General features: G+C 33.8%; 1 protein-coding gene across 1 annotated transcript in view; it reads right to left on the bottom strand.

The window, feature by feature from the left end:
• The window catches only part of LOC141333457 (metabotropic glutamate receptor 8-like), a 275377-nt gene that overhangs the window by 81544 nt on the left and 175817 nt on the right, over positions 1-18016 (bottom strand). The window contains exon 4 of the mRNA XM_073838473.1: positions 10066-10165. Within this exon, the coding sequence (XP_073694574.1) occupies positions 10066-10165 (100 nt within the window). The remainder of the gene's footprint in view (positions 1-10065; positions 10166-18016) is intronic.

Here is an 18016-nt window from a genome sequence, read left to right as displayed (position 1 = left end):
CCATAATCCTCAGTTAATTCGCTCTTTCCAGTCTGACAGTGACAGAATGTTCCAGCAGCTTGACAGCACTCATGTCCTCTCTCTCTCTCTCAATAAAATATATATACACAATACATGAGTGAAAAGCAGACAGCTTGACAAGGCCTTCTCAAGGCTGACCGTTGATATCCCAGCTTTCGATCTCCAGGGTCCATGCGAGTCTCAGCCATGAGTGAGGATCACGAGCGTGTCTTTATTTGAATATCAGTCTGTGAGTTACAGCAAACAGATGCCGACGGCTCACGAAGTACATTTATCTGAGGCGAAGATAAGATACGGCGCAGCGTCAGGCGTGAGAAATGGATGTGCTGGCGGTGTGTCCTGTTTTTCTGAAGCTGATGTATCATTGTTTATGTTTGCAGACGAGTGCTGGATGCTGCCAAGAGGAGCAACCAGACGGGTCATTTCCTGTGGGTGGGGTCTGACAGCTGGGGCTCCAAGATCTCACCGGTCATTCAGCAGGAGAGAGTGGCAGAAGGGGCCATTACCATCCTGCCCAAACGCGCCACGGTGGAGGGTATGTACCTGTTAAAACACAGAACTGACTAATAGACTACTACTTAACAATCTGGGCTCAGTAAGATTGTCTTTGCTCACCAAGGCTGCTTTTATTTGATAAAAAATACAGTAAAAACAAGAAAAATGTGAAATAATATTTTGATTTAAAATAACCTTTTTCTATTTGAATATGTTTTAAAATGTAGTTTATTCCTGTGATGCAAAGCTGAATTTTCAGCATCATTACTCCAGTCTTCAGTGTCACACGATCCTTCAGAAATCGTTCTGATATGCTGATTTGCCGTTTTGTGAAAAGAGTAATAATTTTTTCAGGATTTTATTTTTTTACTTTTTTCTGTTAATTTGGATAAATTCATGCTGAAAAAAAAATACTTATTTAATAATTTACTTATTAATTATAAAATAAATCTTACAGACCCTTAATTTCTGAACGGCAGTGTATGTGAGCCCTGATCAAACATATCATGTGGAATAAGCAGGAATAATAAAGGATTGATATTTATAACTACAGTCGTGGCCAAAAGTTTTGAGAATTACATAAATATTGGAAATTGGAAAAGTTGCTGCTTAAGTTTTTATAATAGCAATTTGCATATACTCCAGAATGTTATGAAGAGTGATCAGATGAATTGGATAGTCCTTCTTTGCCATGAAAATTAACTTAATCCCGAAAAAAACTTTCCACTGCATTTCATTGCTGTCATTAAAGGACCTGCTGAGATCATTCCAGTAATCGTCTTGTTAACTCAGGTGAGAATGTTGACGAGCACAAGGCTGGAGATCATTATGTCAGGCTGATTGGGTTAGAATGGCAGACTTGACATGTTAAAAGGAGGGTGATGCTTGAAATTATTGTTCTTCCATTGTTAACCATGGTGACCTGCAAAGAAACGTGTGCAGCCATCATTGCGTTGCATAAAAATGGCTTCACAGGTGAGGATATTGTGGCTACTAAGATTGCACCTAAATCAACAATTTATAGGATCATCAAGAACTTCAAGGAAAGAGGTTCAATTCTTGTTAAGAAGGCTTCAGGGCGTCCAAGAAAGTCCAGCCAGCGCCAGGATCGTCTCCTAAAGAGGATTGAGCTGCGGGATCGGAGTGCCACCAGTGCAGAGCTTGCTCAGGAATGGCAGCAGGCAGGTGTGAGCGCATCTGAACGCACAGTGAGGTGAAGACTTTTGGAAGATGGCCTGGTGTCAAGAAGGGCAGCAAAGAAGCCACTTGTCTCCCAAAAAAAAACATCAGGGACAGATTGATCTTCTGCAAAAAGTATGGCGAATGGACTGCTGAGGACTGGGGCAAAGTCATATTCTCCGATGAAGCCTCTTTCCGATTGTTTGGGGCATCTGGAAAAAGGCTTGTCCGGAGAAGAAAAGGTGAGCGCTACCATCAGTCCTGTGTCATGCCAACAGTAAAGCATCCTGAGACCATTCATGTGTGGGGTTGCTTCTCATCCAAGGGAGTGGGCTCACTCACAATTTTGCCCAAAAACACAGCCATGAATAAAGAATGGTACCAAAACACCCTCCAACAGCAACTTCTTCCAACAATCCAACAACAGTTTGGTGAAGAACAATGCATTTTCCAGCACGATGGAGCACCGTGCCATAAGGCAAAAGTGATAACTAAGTGGCTCGGGGACCAAAACGTTGACATGTTGGGTCCATGGCCTGGAAACTCCCCAGATGTTAATCCCATTGAGAACTTGTGGTCAATCCTCAAGAGGCGGGTGGACAAACAAAAACCCACTAATTCTGGCAAACTCCAAGAAGTGATTATGAAAGAATGGGTTGCTATCAGTCAGGATTTGGCCCAGAAGTTGATTGAGAGCATGCCCAGTCCAATTGCAGAGGTCCTGAAAAAGAAGGGCCAACACTGCAAATACTGACTCTTTGCATAAATGTCATGTAATTGTCGATAAAAGCCTTTGAAACGTATGAAGTGCTTGTAATTATATTTCAGTACATCACAGAAACAACTGAAACAAAGATGTAAAAGCAGTTGAGCAGCAAACTTTGTGAAAACGAATATTTATGTCATTCTCAAAACTGTTGGCCACAACTGTACATAATATTTCTATTAAGCTAAGTTCACTTTGGTTCCTGTTTCTGAATCTTCCAACAAGTAAACAACCATAATAAACTTGATTCACTGGATTCTTATAGACTTTAATTGAAAAGTTAGTTCAGTTAGTGTGCTTCTCATTTCCACTAGATTGAATTCCTCAAACTTAGTGGAGATATTTATTCCTGCTTTGCAATGGTGTCACACAAGCATTGTGAACAATTAGCATCATGGTCTGACACCTAATGTCATATCTATATAGCGCCAAGCGTATCCGAGCCTCCTTCTGGTCGTTGTCTGCACTCAAGTAATCATAGCGCTGTCCCTCAAGCGCTGGCTCTCAGGCCTGCAGGCACCGGCTCGGGAATAGACCCACCAATTAGAGGGCTTTTGTCAGAACACATTGTATAATTGTGTCTGTGGGGAAAGGGATTAGACGCAGACATCCAGACAGGAATACCGGCGAGGATTTGCGCATGCTCTGCCACTTCACTGACACCATTGTGTGTCATTCTTTCAGATGCTTATCATCTTCTATTTTTCTCACCTCTCTCTCCTCAGCTTTCGACCGCTACTTCCGGAGCCGCTCACTCTCCAACAACAGAAGAAACGTGTGGTTTGCTGAGTTCTGGGAGGAGAACTTTGGATGCAAGTTGGGGATGCATGGAAAGCGTCCAGGAAGCCTTAAAAAGTGCACTGGTAAGATGCTTTTTGTTTGTGTTTGGTCTGTTATTTAGACCATTTTGCTGTGTTCACAGATTCATATCTAAAAGCGTTATTGTTTTTAAAGAAATAATTGACCCAGAAATAAAAATAAGATGAAATGTACTGCCCTAAGGCAGTCCAAGATGTAGATGAGTTTGTTTCTTCGTCAGATTTGGAGAAATGTAGCATTGCATCATTTGCTCACCAATGGATATAAATGGGTGCCGTCAGAATGAGACTCCAAACAGCTGATCAAAACATCACAATAATAAATATTAAAGTAATCCACACCACTCCAGTTATCAGTTAATGTCTTAAGAAGAAAAAAGCCAATAAAGATGATTTTAACAAGTCCAAGAGTCCATAATCTGGAGGAAGCGTTATTATGGATTACGGTCTCTTATTTTAGCTGCTGATTTGAATAAAAAAAAAAATATCTTGATAGGTTTGGTTTTTATAAACTTGCATCTTTTTTTCTTTTTAAGATGTTAATTGATGGACTGGAGTGGCGTGGATTACTTGTGGATTATTATGATGTTATGTTTTTATCAGCTGTTTGGACTTTCATTCTGACGACACCCATTGACATCCATTGGTGAGCAAGTGCACTGCAAAAAATGCTTTTCTTACTTGTTTCCAGCCAAAATATCTAAAAAATCTTAAATCAAGAAGGATTTTCTAGACGAGTAAAATTTACAGTCTTGTTTTCAGAAAAACAAGTAAAAAATAAGATTATTTTGCATACCCGCCCACTTGTTATAAGCAAAAATTTGCTTAATTTTGACTTCTTTTTTTCTGAAAACAAGACAATATTTTTACTTTTCTAGAAAATGCTTCTTGATTGAAGCATTTTTTGCAGTGCACTTGCTCACCAATGGATGTGAATGGGTGCCGTCAGAATGAAAGTCCAAACAGCTGATAAAAACATCATAATAATCCACAAGTAATCTTGTAAGTAACAAAAAATTTTTTTTGCAGTGTGATGCAATGCTAATGAAGAAACAAACTCATCTACACTGCTGCTTAAAAGTTTGGGATCAGTAACAGTTTATTGCTTTTTTAAAGACTTTTCTGCTCATCAAGGCTGCATTTATTTGATAAAAAAACTGTAATATTGTGAAATGTTAATGCAATTTAAAATAGTGGTTTTCCATTTTAATATACTTTAGAATTTAATTTACTCCTGTGATACAAAGCTGAATTTTCAGCATCATTACTCCAGTATTCAGTGTCACATGATCCTTCAGAAATCATTCTAATATGCTTTATTATCAATGTGGGAAACAGTTGTGCTGCTTAATATTTCTTTTTATACCTGTGATACTTTTTCAGGATTCTTTGATAAATAAAACATTAAAAAGAACTGCATTTATTTAAAATAGAAAACTGTTGTAATAATAAACAACTCGTTTAAATTTTTATTTATCAAAGAGTCCTGAAAAAAAAAAAATCACAGGTTTCAACTGTTTCCAACATTGATAATAAATTGATAAACAACTGAATTCTGAAGGATCATGTGACACTGAAGACTAGACTGGCTTTGCATCACAGAAATACATTATATTTTGATGTTATCTGAACTGCAATATGTAATTTAAATTGCAATAATATTTCATAATATTACTTTTTGTTCTGTATTTTTGATCAAATAAATAGAACTTTGATGTGCATAAGAGACATTAAAAATCTCACTGAGCGCCAGTGTACATCCTGAATGGCTTGAGGGTGAGCACATTATCTGCAAATGTTCATTTTAGTGTGAAAAATTCCTTTAAAAGGAAAATGCAACAAAAGCGAAATGGTTCGAAGCGAGGTGCTTTGCATGGACAGGAAGTGACACGTCTCTGTGAGGCTGTCAGGTGCCCCAGCTTGAGCAGTCAATGCAAACAAAGTGTGTTCCCACCGTAAGCCTTCAGACAGACATCTGGGTGACATTTGGACCGCTTCCAGTGTCTGACTTCATTGTACCTCTATTTCCTCTCTCCTGTCTTAAAAGAGGCCACATGTGACAGTCTAAGGCCATTCACATAGAACACACTCTTGCGTTAAAAATGGATAGACAGAGCGCAACATGATTTAAAAGAAGGCACGTTTATGGGTACATTAACTCCTGTTCCACACAGTTGTGATAGTTTCTCTGACATATACTTATAAATTTTAATTTACAATAATATACTAGTTGAAATGGGACCCTGGACCACAAAATAAGTCATAAGGGTTAATTTTTTGAAATTGAGATTTATACTTCATCTGAAAGCTGAATAAATAACTTTCCATTGATGTATGGTTTGTTAGGACAATATTTGGCAAAAAAAAAAATCTAAATGCTGAGAAAATTGCCTTTAAATTTGTTCAAATTAAGTTCTCAGCAATGCATATTACCAATCAAAAATTAAGTTTGGATATATTTATGGTAGGAAATGTGCAAAATATATTCATAGAACATGATCTTTACTTAATATCTTAATGATTTTTGGCATAAAAGAAAACATTTGACCCATACAATGCATTTTTGGCTATTGCAACAAATATACCCGTGCTACTTAAAAAATTGGTAAGTCTTGCATTTTATATCTCAAAATGGTGAATGTCATTAAAAAGTTAATGCAAACTCTTATTACTTAAGATTAAAAGACACATTAAAAGGCTCATTTTATTTGTATGTACTTAACTGCAGGCCTGTATAACACATATTTTAAAATTGTATTGCATACCTGTTGCTGTTAATAATAATAATAATAATAATAATAATAATAATGACCCATTTCAAATGTATACATGCTTTTCTTTTCTTTCAATTTTTTTCTTAACAGCTCCCACTCACTGTGGTGGAGCGTTTATGAAATATGGTTCTTCCAGCATACTTTCCAGCATTTCAGTATTTAATAATAATTTTTTTTAGTAATAAATAAGCATGCAAATTACAGCAAAGAGTGGTCAAAGGGGTTTAAACTGTGCATTTTGAATCAATTTCTTCTTGTAAACTCAGGGATGTGGATTACGGACAGCAATTAAATTACCACACAACCTTGGTAATTGTCAAAAAAAAAAAAAAAAAACCGGAGGTAATTCAGCCGGGAGTTTTTATGTGGATGGTTGTAGAAAAATAACAGACATTTTAGATTTGGACAGCAATAAAATCACCAACTAACCCCTGTAAATGTTGAAAATCGCTTATATCCCTACTGGGAACAATTACCACCCGAACAGAGCTTTAGTAAATGTTGATTTGCTTATATCCGAGTATTATTTTATAATTTTGGTTGTGTAATTCAGTAAAAGTTAATATATTATTAATGAAGATGATGATCTAATCTAATACCTAATGCATGGTGTTAAATGTTAATGCATTAACCTTTACTGGAAAGTGTTACTAAAATCAGTTCTAAATAATTATAATACATTTATACATAGTAATTTGTCCATGATTTCAACAGTTTTGTCGAATCTGTTTTGTCTGTAAACCCTTCCCCTTCCATAAGCCTTTGATTGGTCCGCTGGCCAAGCCTGATTGTGATTGGCACAGAGAGGAGTACTTTAGCAAGTTAACAAGCACTACCATCTGTGTTGCCAAGACTGCAATTATTTTTGATTTTGCAAGGCTTTTAAACCGGGGTATTTTCAAAGTAAAAATTATTGTCTCGTTTTCAGAAAAAACAAGTCAAAATTAAGTGCGTTTTTGCTTGAAACAAACGAAATAATCTGCCAATGGAGTAAGATTATTTTGCTTATTCTAAGCAAAAATTCACTTAATTTTCACTTCTTTTTTTCTGAAAACAAGACAATATTTTTACTTCTCTAGAAAACATTTTTTTGCAGTGCACTTGCTCACCAGTGGATGTGAATGGGTGCCGTCAGAATGAAAGAACATCATCATAATCCACAAGTAATCTTGTAAGTAACAAAAAAATATTTTTTACGTGTCTAGAAAATCGTTCTTGATTTAAGATTTTTTTTTAGGTATTTTGGCTGGAAACAAAACAAAAAATCAAAGTAAGAAAAGCATTTTTTGCAGTTTGATAAGCTGATTTGTGCACTCGGATCTTTGCTCGTTTCTAGGTTAGATTGATAAATGAGGCCCAATATCTTTATATATAATGCACTTTTTGATTAACAGCTTTGCAGATTGTTTACATTGAAGGATATCTACATTACAAACTGCAAGTAGATATTTTTTGAAAATTCATAAGACCTGCTCTTTAATAAAAATAGGCTAAATAAATAAAAAAAATACAGCTGTTATGATACAGTATGCTGGGGGAATGTTGTTACAACAATAGGGAACCAATCTGTTGTCAGCCTGGAGCTTCCCATCTACACACACACATACACACACTGGTCAGATGGAGAGGATGCTCAGTGTGTGTCGTGAGTCACTGCGCTAATTCGAGGGCAGTTCAGAGTGTGTTACACAGAGAAGATCTCGTCTGCTCATGAGAGACTGCAACAGTCCTACAAGCTCACCCGACAAAATGAGCCCAGACAAAGCAGGGTCAGACTAACAAAGTGACCGTAACTGTGTCGGTAAACAGCAAACTGAATTATCCACCTTGTGCCGCCGCATTTGAATTCAGATAACGCAGCCGTCTGCTGAGGTGCGTGACAGAGGATTTTAAAGAAATAGTGCATCTGAAAATCTGCTGTACTTGCTCTGACACCATTTAAAGGAGAAGAATTTCCAGAACAAATTTCCAGAAAATGTACTCACTCCTTTGTCATACAAGATGTTCATGTCTTTCTTTCTTCGTTCGTAAAGAAATTGTTTCTTGAGAAAAACATTTTTAGGAATGATCTTCATATAGGTGACTTCCACTTCCAAAATGCAGTTTCAAATACCTCTAAACAATCCTAGCTGAGGAAGAAGGGTCATATCTAGCAAAACGATCTGTCATTTTCGAAAAAAATGGACAATTTATATATTTTTTAACCTCATGTCGAAAAACATCTTGTTTTCTTCTTCAATTTCAAAATCATCCTACACTCTTGAAAATAAAGGTTCTTTAAAAGGTTATGCCATAGATGAACCATTTTTGGTACCACAAAGATCCATTTAGTCAAAGGTTCTTTAAAGAACCATCCCTTTCTTACCTTTTTATAATCTGAAGAACCTTCTTTTGCCACAAAGAGCCTTTTGTAAAAACGGAAAGGTTCTTCATGGAACCATTTAGACATAAAAGGTTCTTCTGTGGCATTGTGAAGCACCTATTTTTGTAAGTGTACATTGCTGTTGAATCCTTTATTGTAAAGGGCATTTCATCTTTTTTGCATATTCAATTTGTGAACACTGGGTTGGTATTTGCAGCGGTGTAGAACTATTTTGAAGTTGGGGGAAAAAACGAGATGGGAGTTTTTTGACATAAACTGACTGACTTGAACCGGAAAAAAAAAAATGTTAATGCAGACCAAGACAAGACAAGCATTTAAAGGTTAAAAAGTATATAAATTGTACATTTGTTTTGAAAATGATTGATTGTGTCGCTAGATAAGACCCTTCTTCCCCGGCTGGAATCGTAAGTTGCATTTTGAGTCATATTTTCACACAAAGTGATTCGAGCAGGTAGGTTTTAACAGGCATGACAGCCGAAGATGGGTATTCAATTGACACATGCACTCCCATGCAACGGAAATACCAAGGTACACTCTATAGGTTACACTTATCGAATGTGTCATTTGATATTAGATGCATTGGGATGTCGGGAGCCAAACAGAACAACTTTCTGAAAATTTCAGAAAATTTGGAATGTTTTTAATCTAATTTGAGAAAGACTCTCAGTACGGATCATGAAAATTTTGTGCTAGTTTCAAATGTTGCTCAGTTGACATGCTTTGAAAGAGGATGAAGTGCAATATTGCATGCTTTGCATCATTTACACAATGAACTACCACCTCTTCTGTTGCACCTCATCCCAAGTAATTCTCAAAAGACATTTTATTACCAAGTATCAGGCCCCGGTACGTAAGGTACGTTTACATTGTTTTAATAGCTTTGTTTGGACATTTAAACTGCATTTCGGAAGTTCAAACTTGTGGGCACCATTGAAGTCCACTATATGGAGAAAATTCCTGAAATGTTTTCTTCAACATAATTTCTTATCGACTGAAGAAAGAAAGACATGAACATCTTGGATGACAACGGGGTGAATAAATTATCTGTAAATTTTTGTTCTGGAAGTGAACTCCTTTAAGGTGTAGTTGAGTTTGATTTGGAAAAATGTACCATTGCATCACTTGCTCACCAATGGATGTGAATGGGTGCCATCAGAAAAAGATTTCAAACTGCTGATAAAAACGTCACAATAATCCACATGCAATCCACACCACTCCAGTCCATCAATTAACATCTTATAAAGACAAAAAGCTGCATGTTTGTAAGAAACAAATCCATTCCAAGATGTTTTTAAGTTCAAACCTAAAATATAAGTCCTTTTATTATTTCAAATGAGCAAGAAAAATCCCCAATATGACCAACTATATAATACAAAAAGAAATAGCACACTCACAGCAGAGCTGCTATTAAATCTACAGTAAAGAGAATGAAATTAGCAGTGGAGCAGTAAGAAAGCCATTGTGAGTGACACAGGATTTTAATGTTTTTGTGAATGTGCGCTTAGAAAAGTGCACCAGGGGAACGAACGCAACCCTCTGCTTTTATATTAGGAAACTTCCGCCACTTCTGAGAGAATGCGCTTGACATAATGAACATAATTATACATCACACACACCGCCACCACTCACATTTGGTGACATCTCAGTTATTCGCAGTATGAGTTGTTTTTCGCACCCGAAACGCAACAACGGCACCATCAGGAAAGCGGAAAACTTCATCACACTCTTTCTTCAAACACACGAACAAATCATCACACCCAGCAGTCCTCATGAAAGCAGCACAGTCTTTTAGCTACTTAGTTGAAGCAGATAAATATGGAAGCTTGTTTCCTCCATGGGATAAAAAAATAAAGGTAATTGTAACTTTTTTGCTCACACGTTTGACTTTTCCCCTCTGAAATCTGTTCTCAGTTTATAACTTACAATTGTGAGCTTACATCTCACAGTTCTGCCTTTTTTCTTTACATCTTGCAGAATAAAGTTTTGACTTTATTCTTATTATTCTGAATTTCGAATCAATATCTTCTTGTAAACTCAGACATCTGGATTCAGATGGCAATTGCATTACAACACAACCTTAGATTTGGTCAAAAAACAGTAGGTAATTCGGCCAGGGATTTTTACGAAGGTGGTAAGAGATAAACACTGACATTCTGGATTCGTACGGCAATAAAATCAGCGACCAACCTCTCAAAATGGTGAAAATAACTTGCTTGTCCATGAGAAACAATTACGGTCCGAATAAGCTTTAGTTAATGTAGATTCGTTTATGTACTAGTACAATTGTAACATTTTAACAAATGTTGTTTAGAATTTTTCTCACAATTACTGTACATCTCACAATTCTGACTTTCTTCTCTGAATTCTAAATTAAACTCTTGAGATTGCAACTTTTACTTTTTTTACTTATAATTCCGAGTTTACATCTCACAATTTTCACTTTTTTCCTCACACTTTATTTTATAGTTTATTTTTCTCAGATATATGAGTTTAAATTTTGCATTTGCACTTTGCAATTTTTTTCTGAGTTTAAATGTCACAATTAGGAAATTTACCCCCAGAATACTGTTTACATCTCACAAGTCTGAGAAAAAAGATGCAGTTCTCTAAAGTCTGAGTTTAACTCGCATAATTTTTACTCTTTTTTTTTTTTTTTACTTTTGTAACTTTGACATTTTCTCTAAATTCTGAAGCCATAATTCTCTGAAGTCTGTGTTTAACTCTCGCAATTCAGACTTTTTTTACATATCAAATCTCGGTTTACATCTCAAACGTTCGACTTTTTTTCTTCACAATTCTTACTATTTTCACAATTCTGAATGTAAATCTTGCATCTGTGATTTTTTTTCTCCTAATTCTGAGTTTAACTATCACAACTCAGTAATTTTTTTACTTATAATAAATATATAATATTAAATCTTGCATTTGTGATCTCACAATTCAGAATTTTTTTTGCCCTCAAATTTCTGTTCACATCTCACAAGTCTGAGAAAAAAAGTTGCAATTCTCTTAAGTCTGAGTTTAACTCACAATTTTGACGGGATTTTGATGTCAGCCAGTGATTGAGTTTGTAGTGGCAGAAAATGCCAGGTGCATTTTTTTTTGTCGCATTGCAGCGACATGCTTTAATGCAAAATTAAATTTGAATTAAAGCTGTATGCTTTAACGCCATAAAATAATGCATTAATCATCACTGTGTGTGTTGGTTTGCATATATACATCCATGTATATGAGAGATTTGTGTGTCAGATCTGACTTAATTTGGTTTTTACAAGCCATTTCTGTAGGAAAATAATGATTGCATGATGAATAATGACAGCTTTAACTGTCTAATTGATATCGTTTTGCTCTCTCATTATGAAGCCTCCATCAACTTCCATGTGCATGTGGAAATGTCATCGACAGGCTGCCACAGCTGATGCAAACCTCTCTGCGTGCAGCACTTTCTCATTTTAATGCATGCAGTAGCTCAAGCCACAAGGCCAGGGTCACATACCGATAGAAACGAAGCACAGGACTCATAATGCTGGTCATGTGTGCAGAATCAGGGGACGCTGAGCCCAGGGCTGTGTTTTTACAACTATGTTTAATCTTAATGGAAAAGGGAGACGTGGGTAATGAAAACTGACCCAAATGGAGCCCTTTCAGTGTTTGCTAAGGTTAGCATCACTGTTGCTAGTGTTTAGAATTAGGCTCGGGGATTTGTCAAGCCCTCTAACCTTTAGTATTAAACCTCAGTGTTTAACTCTTTTTTTAAAAATTTTTATGGAAGCCTGTTTCTGCCACTGAATAAAAATTTAAAAAAGCAATTGCAAATGTTTATCTCACAATTCTCTCCAAATTGTGTGATATAACCTTGCAGTTGTGTTATAAAGTCAGTATTGCATGATATAAACCCTCAGAACTCCAAGATTTAAACTTCTTAACGCAATTCTGAGAAATAAAGTCACAGTTAAGAGATATAAACTTGCATTTGCAATTGTAATTCTGACTTTATTTCCCGCAATTGTACATTTATATCCTGCTGTTTATATTATATTGTGAGTTTATGTTACGCAATTTTGACTACCCAATTCTGAGAAACAGTCACATAACTCATATATGTAAGAAAAAAACATCAGAAATGCAATTCTGACTTAATTTTTTTTTTCAATTGCACATTTATATCCTGCTTTTCCTGCTCTATTGTGGGTTTTTATCAATTTTTATCAATTGTGAGTTTATATTATGCAATTTTGAGTAAAAAGTCAGAATTGCAAGTTTATATCTTTTAATTCTGAATTTATAACTCACAATTAGAAACAAAGTCAGAATTGCGAGATACAAACGTGTGCAAGAAAAAATCCCTCAGAATTGCAATTCTGACCTTATTTTTTCGCAATTACGCATTGTCCTGCTTTTCTAACTTTATAACACACAATTGTAAGTTTATGTTATGCAATTCTAAGTAAAAAGTCAGAATTGCAAAAAAAAAAATCTGAACTGAGATACAAATTCTCATTTGTGAGAACAACCCCCTCAAAATTGCAATTCTGACTTTTTTTCTCACGATTGCGTGTTAATATCCTGTTCTTCTAACTTTATAACATGTAATTGTAAGTTTATATTATGCAATTCTGAGTAAAAATAGTCAATATTGCGAGTTTATATCTTTTAATTCTGACTTTATAATTTAAAATTGTGTTTTTATCTCACAATTGTGAGAAACAAAGTCAGACTTGCGAGAAAAAAAGTCAGAATTGTGAGATACAAACTCGCATCTGCAAGGAAAAAAAACCTCAAAATTGCAGTTCTGGCTTTATTTCTCACAATTGCACGTTTATATCTTGCTGTTCTTACTTCGATTGTGAGTTTATATTACATAATTCTGAGTAAAAAAGTCAGAATTGTGCGTTTATATAATTTAATTAAGGTTTTATCTCACAATTTTGAAAAAAAAAAAACAAAGTCAGAATTGCGAGAAAAAAAGTCAGAATTGCAATTATGACTTTATTTTTTCACAGTTGCACAGTTATATCCTGCTGTTCTAACTTTATAACTCAGTTCATATTATGCATTTCTGACTAAAAAGTTAGAATTGCAAGAACAAAAAGTCAGAACTGCGAGTTGCACGTTTAAATCCTACTGTTCTAACTTTATAACTCACAGTTGTGAGTTTATATTACATAATTCTGAGTAAAAAGTTGAAACTGCAAGTTTATATCTTTTAATTCTGATTTTATAACTTGCAATTGGGAGTTTTTAATCTCACAATTCTAAGAAACAAAGTCAGAATTGCGCAAAAGTCAGAATTGCGTGATACAAGCTCACATATGCAAGAAAAAACTTTTGGCATTATTCCTCAAAATTGCATATTTATATCCTGCTGCTCACAATTTTGAGTTTATGTTACACAATTCTGAGTAAAAAGTTTATATTTTTATAACTCGCAATTGCAAGAAAAAATTAAAAACAAAAATGCAATTAAATTAAAGAGAAAACTGTATATTTTGTTGGGGGGGGGGGGACACAACAACAATTTAAAGCAGTATTACACTTATTGTTTTTATACTTAATCCCTTTTTCGTCTTTAGCCCTATTACAATAGAAACAGCTGTTTTAAATAGTAATAATATTTAACAATTTTATTGCTTTTACTATATTTGTAAACAAATAATAAAACTTAATTCAATAGCGTTAATGAAAACACTGGGTAAAATTGTGTGCGCTATGAGTTTTTTTTTTTAATTTAAATGATGCATTCCTCCTATTTTTTGAAGTGCCAGTTCAGTTAGTTTAGAGTAGAGTTTATATGCGGTTGCATATTATAACTGCGCAGCTCGTCCAGTCTATGAACATATTTCCCAGGCGTCCACTCATCTCCATCTACTCTAGATGTGTCCCTCTTTACAAGCAATCAGGCCTGTTTAATTACACCGCCGCTGTGATCCGTGTCACTACGATACTCGGCCAAGTGATTGATTCCACGCCGGCAGATTGTTTTCCATGTTGACGTTGCAAAGGTCACGATTACGCCCACTTCTCATTAATAAAATCGTCAGAGAGCTCTCGACTCTCATGTTTGTGTGTTTCTGCACCTCTGTGTAAGTTATTGTGCAACTAGCAGCCCCTGTTTACTCACTCGCTGACCTAATGAGACACCATCTGCAAATTCATTACAGACGAGCCTGGCGTTTTAGCTCCGCTTCACTGTCTTCAGTCATTAGACGTATCGATGCTGGCAATCGATGGTTTAATTTAGAAAACAGCGGTATGGAAGGCCTGCTGTGTGTTGTATTTAATGTCTCGGCTGTGTAGTATGGGATTGCCAATGCGCTGATAGCCTAACGGCAGTCTACAAGAGTGAGTCTATAATTCTACCTGGCTGAAGCGTCTTTGGATGTGAACAAGCTTTTTTCTGTCCTGACAGGACTGTGGCTCAGGTACATAAAGAATCAAGAGTGCTTAACAAAGATCCTCTTAAATGCACTGGATGCATATTAGTGTTGACATGGGCGCTGAAAAAATTGTGGTGCTGTTTTTCAAGAGCCGATCTGTCGCTTTAGCCGCTTGACTGTGGGAATTTCACATCATATGGAGTTGTTCTCTTATTTATGTAATCTGCAGCGTTCACTGAGGGTTTGAATAAGATCACATAAATACATAAGAGTTTGTGCACAGCTTTGTTTGCGTTTCTTGCCTGTTTATAGTCTGTCAAACGTGTTTTTTGATTTGGATCAGTGCTTTTTTAGTAGCATTGAGATATTGTAAGAGTTTGTGTTGAATCAGTTTTTATTTTTATATTTTCCATTTATTTGATTATTTTCTGTAGTTTTTTGCGTTTTTTTATTTTATTAATTAATCAATTAATAATTTTAATTAGTTATAAATTTTATTTTAAGTATGTAATTTATTACTTTGTATTTCAAATGTAGTTTTATTTAGTTTAGCGCATCACGCATTTGTACATTTAGTTCAACAGTAAACTAGCTCTCAATCAAACTGCAGTTGTGTTATTTTGATAAAGTAAAATTATCTACAATTAAAATTATAGATAATTATTTTTATTTTTTTTCTCATTAACTTTGGTCAAAGCATTTTTGCTAAATAAAATTATTTCTAAATCAAAATATAAAAAGTATTTAAGTAAAAAAAAATCTTATATATATATATATATATATATATATAATATACAGCAAGTAGAACATAAGGAGGACACAGGCCTCAAAAAATGTCATATTTATAAAAAATATAAATAAATAAATAAACAAAAATTATTTTGTTCAAAAATGAGTATTTATATATTTTGACATATTTTTCCAGTTCTTGCTAAGTCATCTTGCCCACATTAATATTTTATTTTATTTTATTTTATTTTATTTTATTTTATTTTATTTTATTTTATTTTATTTTATTTTATTTTATTTTATTTTATTTATTTTTTATTTATTTTTTATTTATTTTTTATTTTTTTTATTTATTTTTATTTTTTTTAAATAAGGAAATAGTCAGGGATTGAATGAGTGAGCAATTTCAAAAACTGACCTACAAATCCAAATGCTGCTTCTAAACTCTTTCTATCTCATAAAGTTCTTATTCTCACTCCATCTCGGTCACACTGACAGTGATTTGCAGTGACACAGCAACAGAAAGTCATTCATTTTCACTGCCAGTGATGTGACAAGGTCATTTTATGCAAAAATGATGCAGTGACTAATCGAGTAGAAATGCAATCTTTAACTTGACAACAAATAAGAATGAGATGCTATTGCAGTGCCGTGCAAAAGCACTTTATTTGTGTTTCATCTGAAACTCCAGATCAGAATGCAAAAGTGAATAAACTCCCATGTGCATCTGATAAAAAAAAGACGAAGAGATGTGTCTTCACCTCCCTAAATAACAGCACTATTAGCTCTCGTCGGGTAACAGGCCTGACATTATTAGCCCGACGATGGAAGTCTGGTGTTCTCGGCTGTTCTGAGAGTTTTGTGGTTCATCATCGCGCTTGTGAAGATCACGCACTCTCTTCAGACTCATTGATCTCCCAGACATAAGAGTGCTAGTTTTCTCAGACGGGAGACATAATGGAGTAAAGGGGTTTTGAAGACGGCAGGTGGTGTTTGGAGTGCCATGCTGTGAATGCTAAAGGAGTTGCTTTGTTCCCATCATGCCCTCAGAAGCCCAATGTCATGCTGGAATTCACATGCTTGGCTTTTATTACAACATCGTCTAGCCTTGTGACATGCCGCTTTAACCCTGTGACATGCACTTAACCTACAGATGTGTCTCTCTTTTTATCTGTCTGTGAGACCAAATTCTGTGCAGTGCTGGGCTTGCTTTAACTTGGCAGATCAGAGTCAAAACAGACTGGTGGATGTCATGCATAGGCATGTGCTTATTTTTAATAATATATGTTTAACTTATTTATTTATACACTTTTATTTATTTATTTTTAAATAATTTATTTTATGTTATTAATTAATTTCTAGATTTAGTTAGTTTGTTTTACTTGATGTGCAAAATAAATAAATAAACAAGAAACATTTTTTTGAAGGTTGCCATCATGAAAGCATGTCTTGTTCACATTTGCTTAAATGCAAAAATATGTTAAAGAAGTCTATTTTTGTTTTTTGTTTTATTTAGATTTTTTTTAAGTTATAATATTTTCATCCTTGTAAGCATGCCAGTAATTCCAATGAATGTAATGCATTAAGATGTTTTTATTTGTTTATTTAATTAAATATAAAAAATAATAAAATACAATCTAAAATGAAACAAAATTAAATTTAAACATGCTGAAATATCAAAAAATAAAATAAATTATAAAAATATCTAATTAATACAACATTGTAGTATTTCTGGCACTACCTTCAATTGATTATATATATATATATATATATATATATATATATATATATACTATACAATAAAATAAAACATTCTAAAATATAAAAAAGTAAAAAAATAAAACAAAATAAAATATTAAAAATAAATAATAAAATCTAAAAAAAAAAAAACAATACAAAATTAAATGATGTCAAAATAATAAATCAATATGAACATTATTATTATTAATGTAGCTGTACAAAAATAAGAAATGTCTTAAATATATAATAATATTTAAATCCGTATTAATACGTCATTGTAGTATTTGTGGCATTACCTTTAATTTATTATTTTAAAAAATGAAATATAAAATATACAATTAAACATGCTAAAATATCAAAAATAATTAAAGAAAATCTAAAATAAAACTAAATTAAATAAAACTAAGTTAAATATAAAAATAAATGATTTAAAGAATAATCTAAAATATATTAAAATAAATATAAAATAATTAAAGAAAATCTAAAATAAAACTAAATTAAATAAAACTAAGTTAAATATAAAAATAAATGATTTAAAGAATAATCTAAATAAAACTAAATTGAATAATAAAATATAAAATAAAAAAATAACAATGACAAAATAATAAATCAATATGAAGATTAATGTAGATTTATATAAAAAATTAATATAAAAAATTAAAATTGAATATATTAATATTTAAAGTATTATATTAATACATCATGGTAGTATTTGTGGCATTACCTTCAATTAT

The sequence above is a fragment of the Garra rufa genome, chromosome 4 (assembly GCF_049309525.1).
Source record: "Garra rufa chromosome 4, GarRuf1.0, whole genome shotgun sequence".
Taxonomy (NCBI): domain Eukaryota; kingdom Metazoa; phylum Chordata; class Actinopteri; order Cypriniformes; family Cyprinidae; genus Garra; species Garra rufa.
Note: the sequence above shows the minus strand (reverse complement) of the source record. Positions and strands in the feature narration are given on the sequence as shown.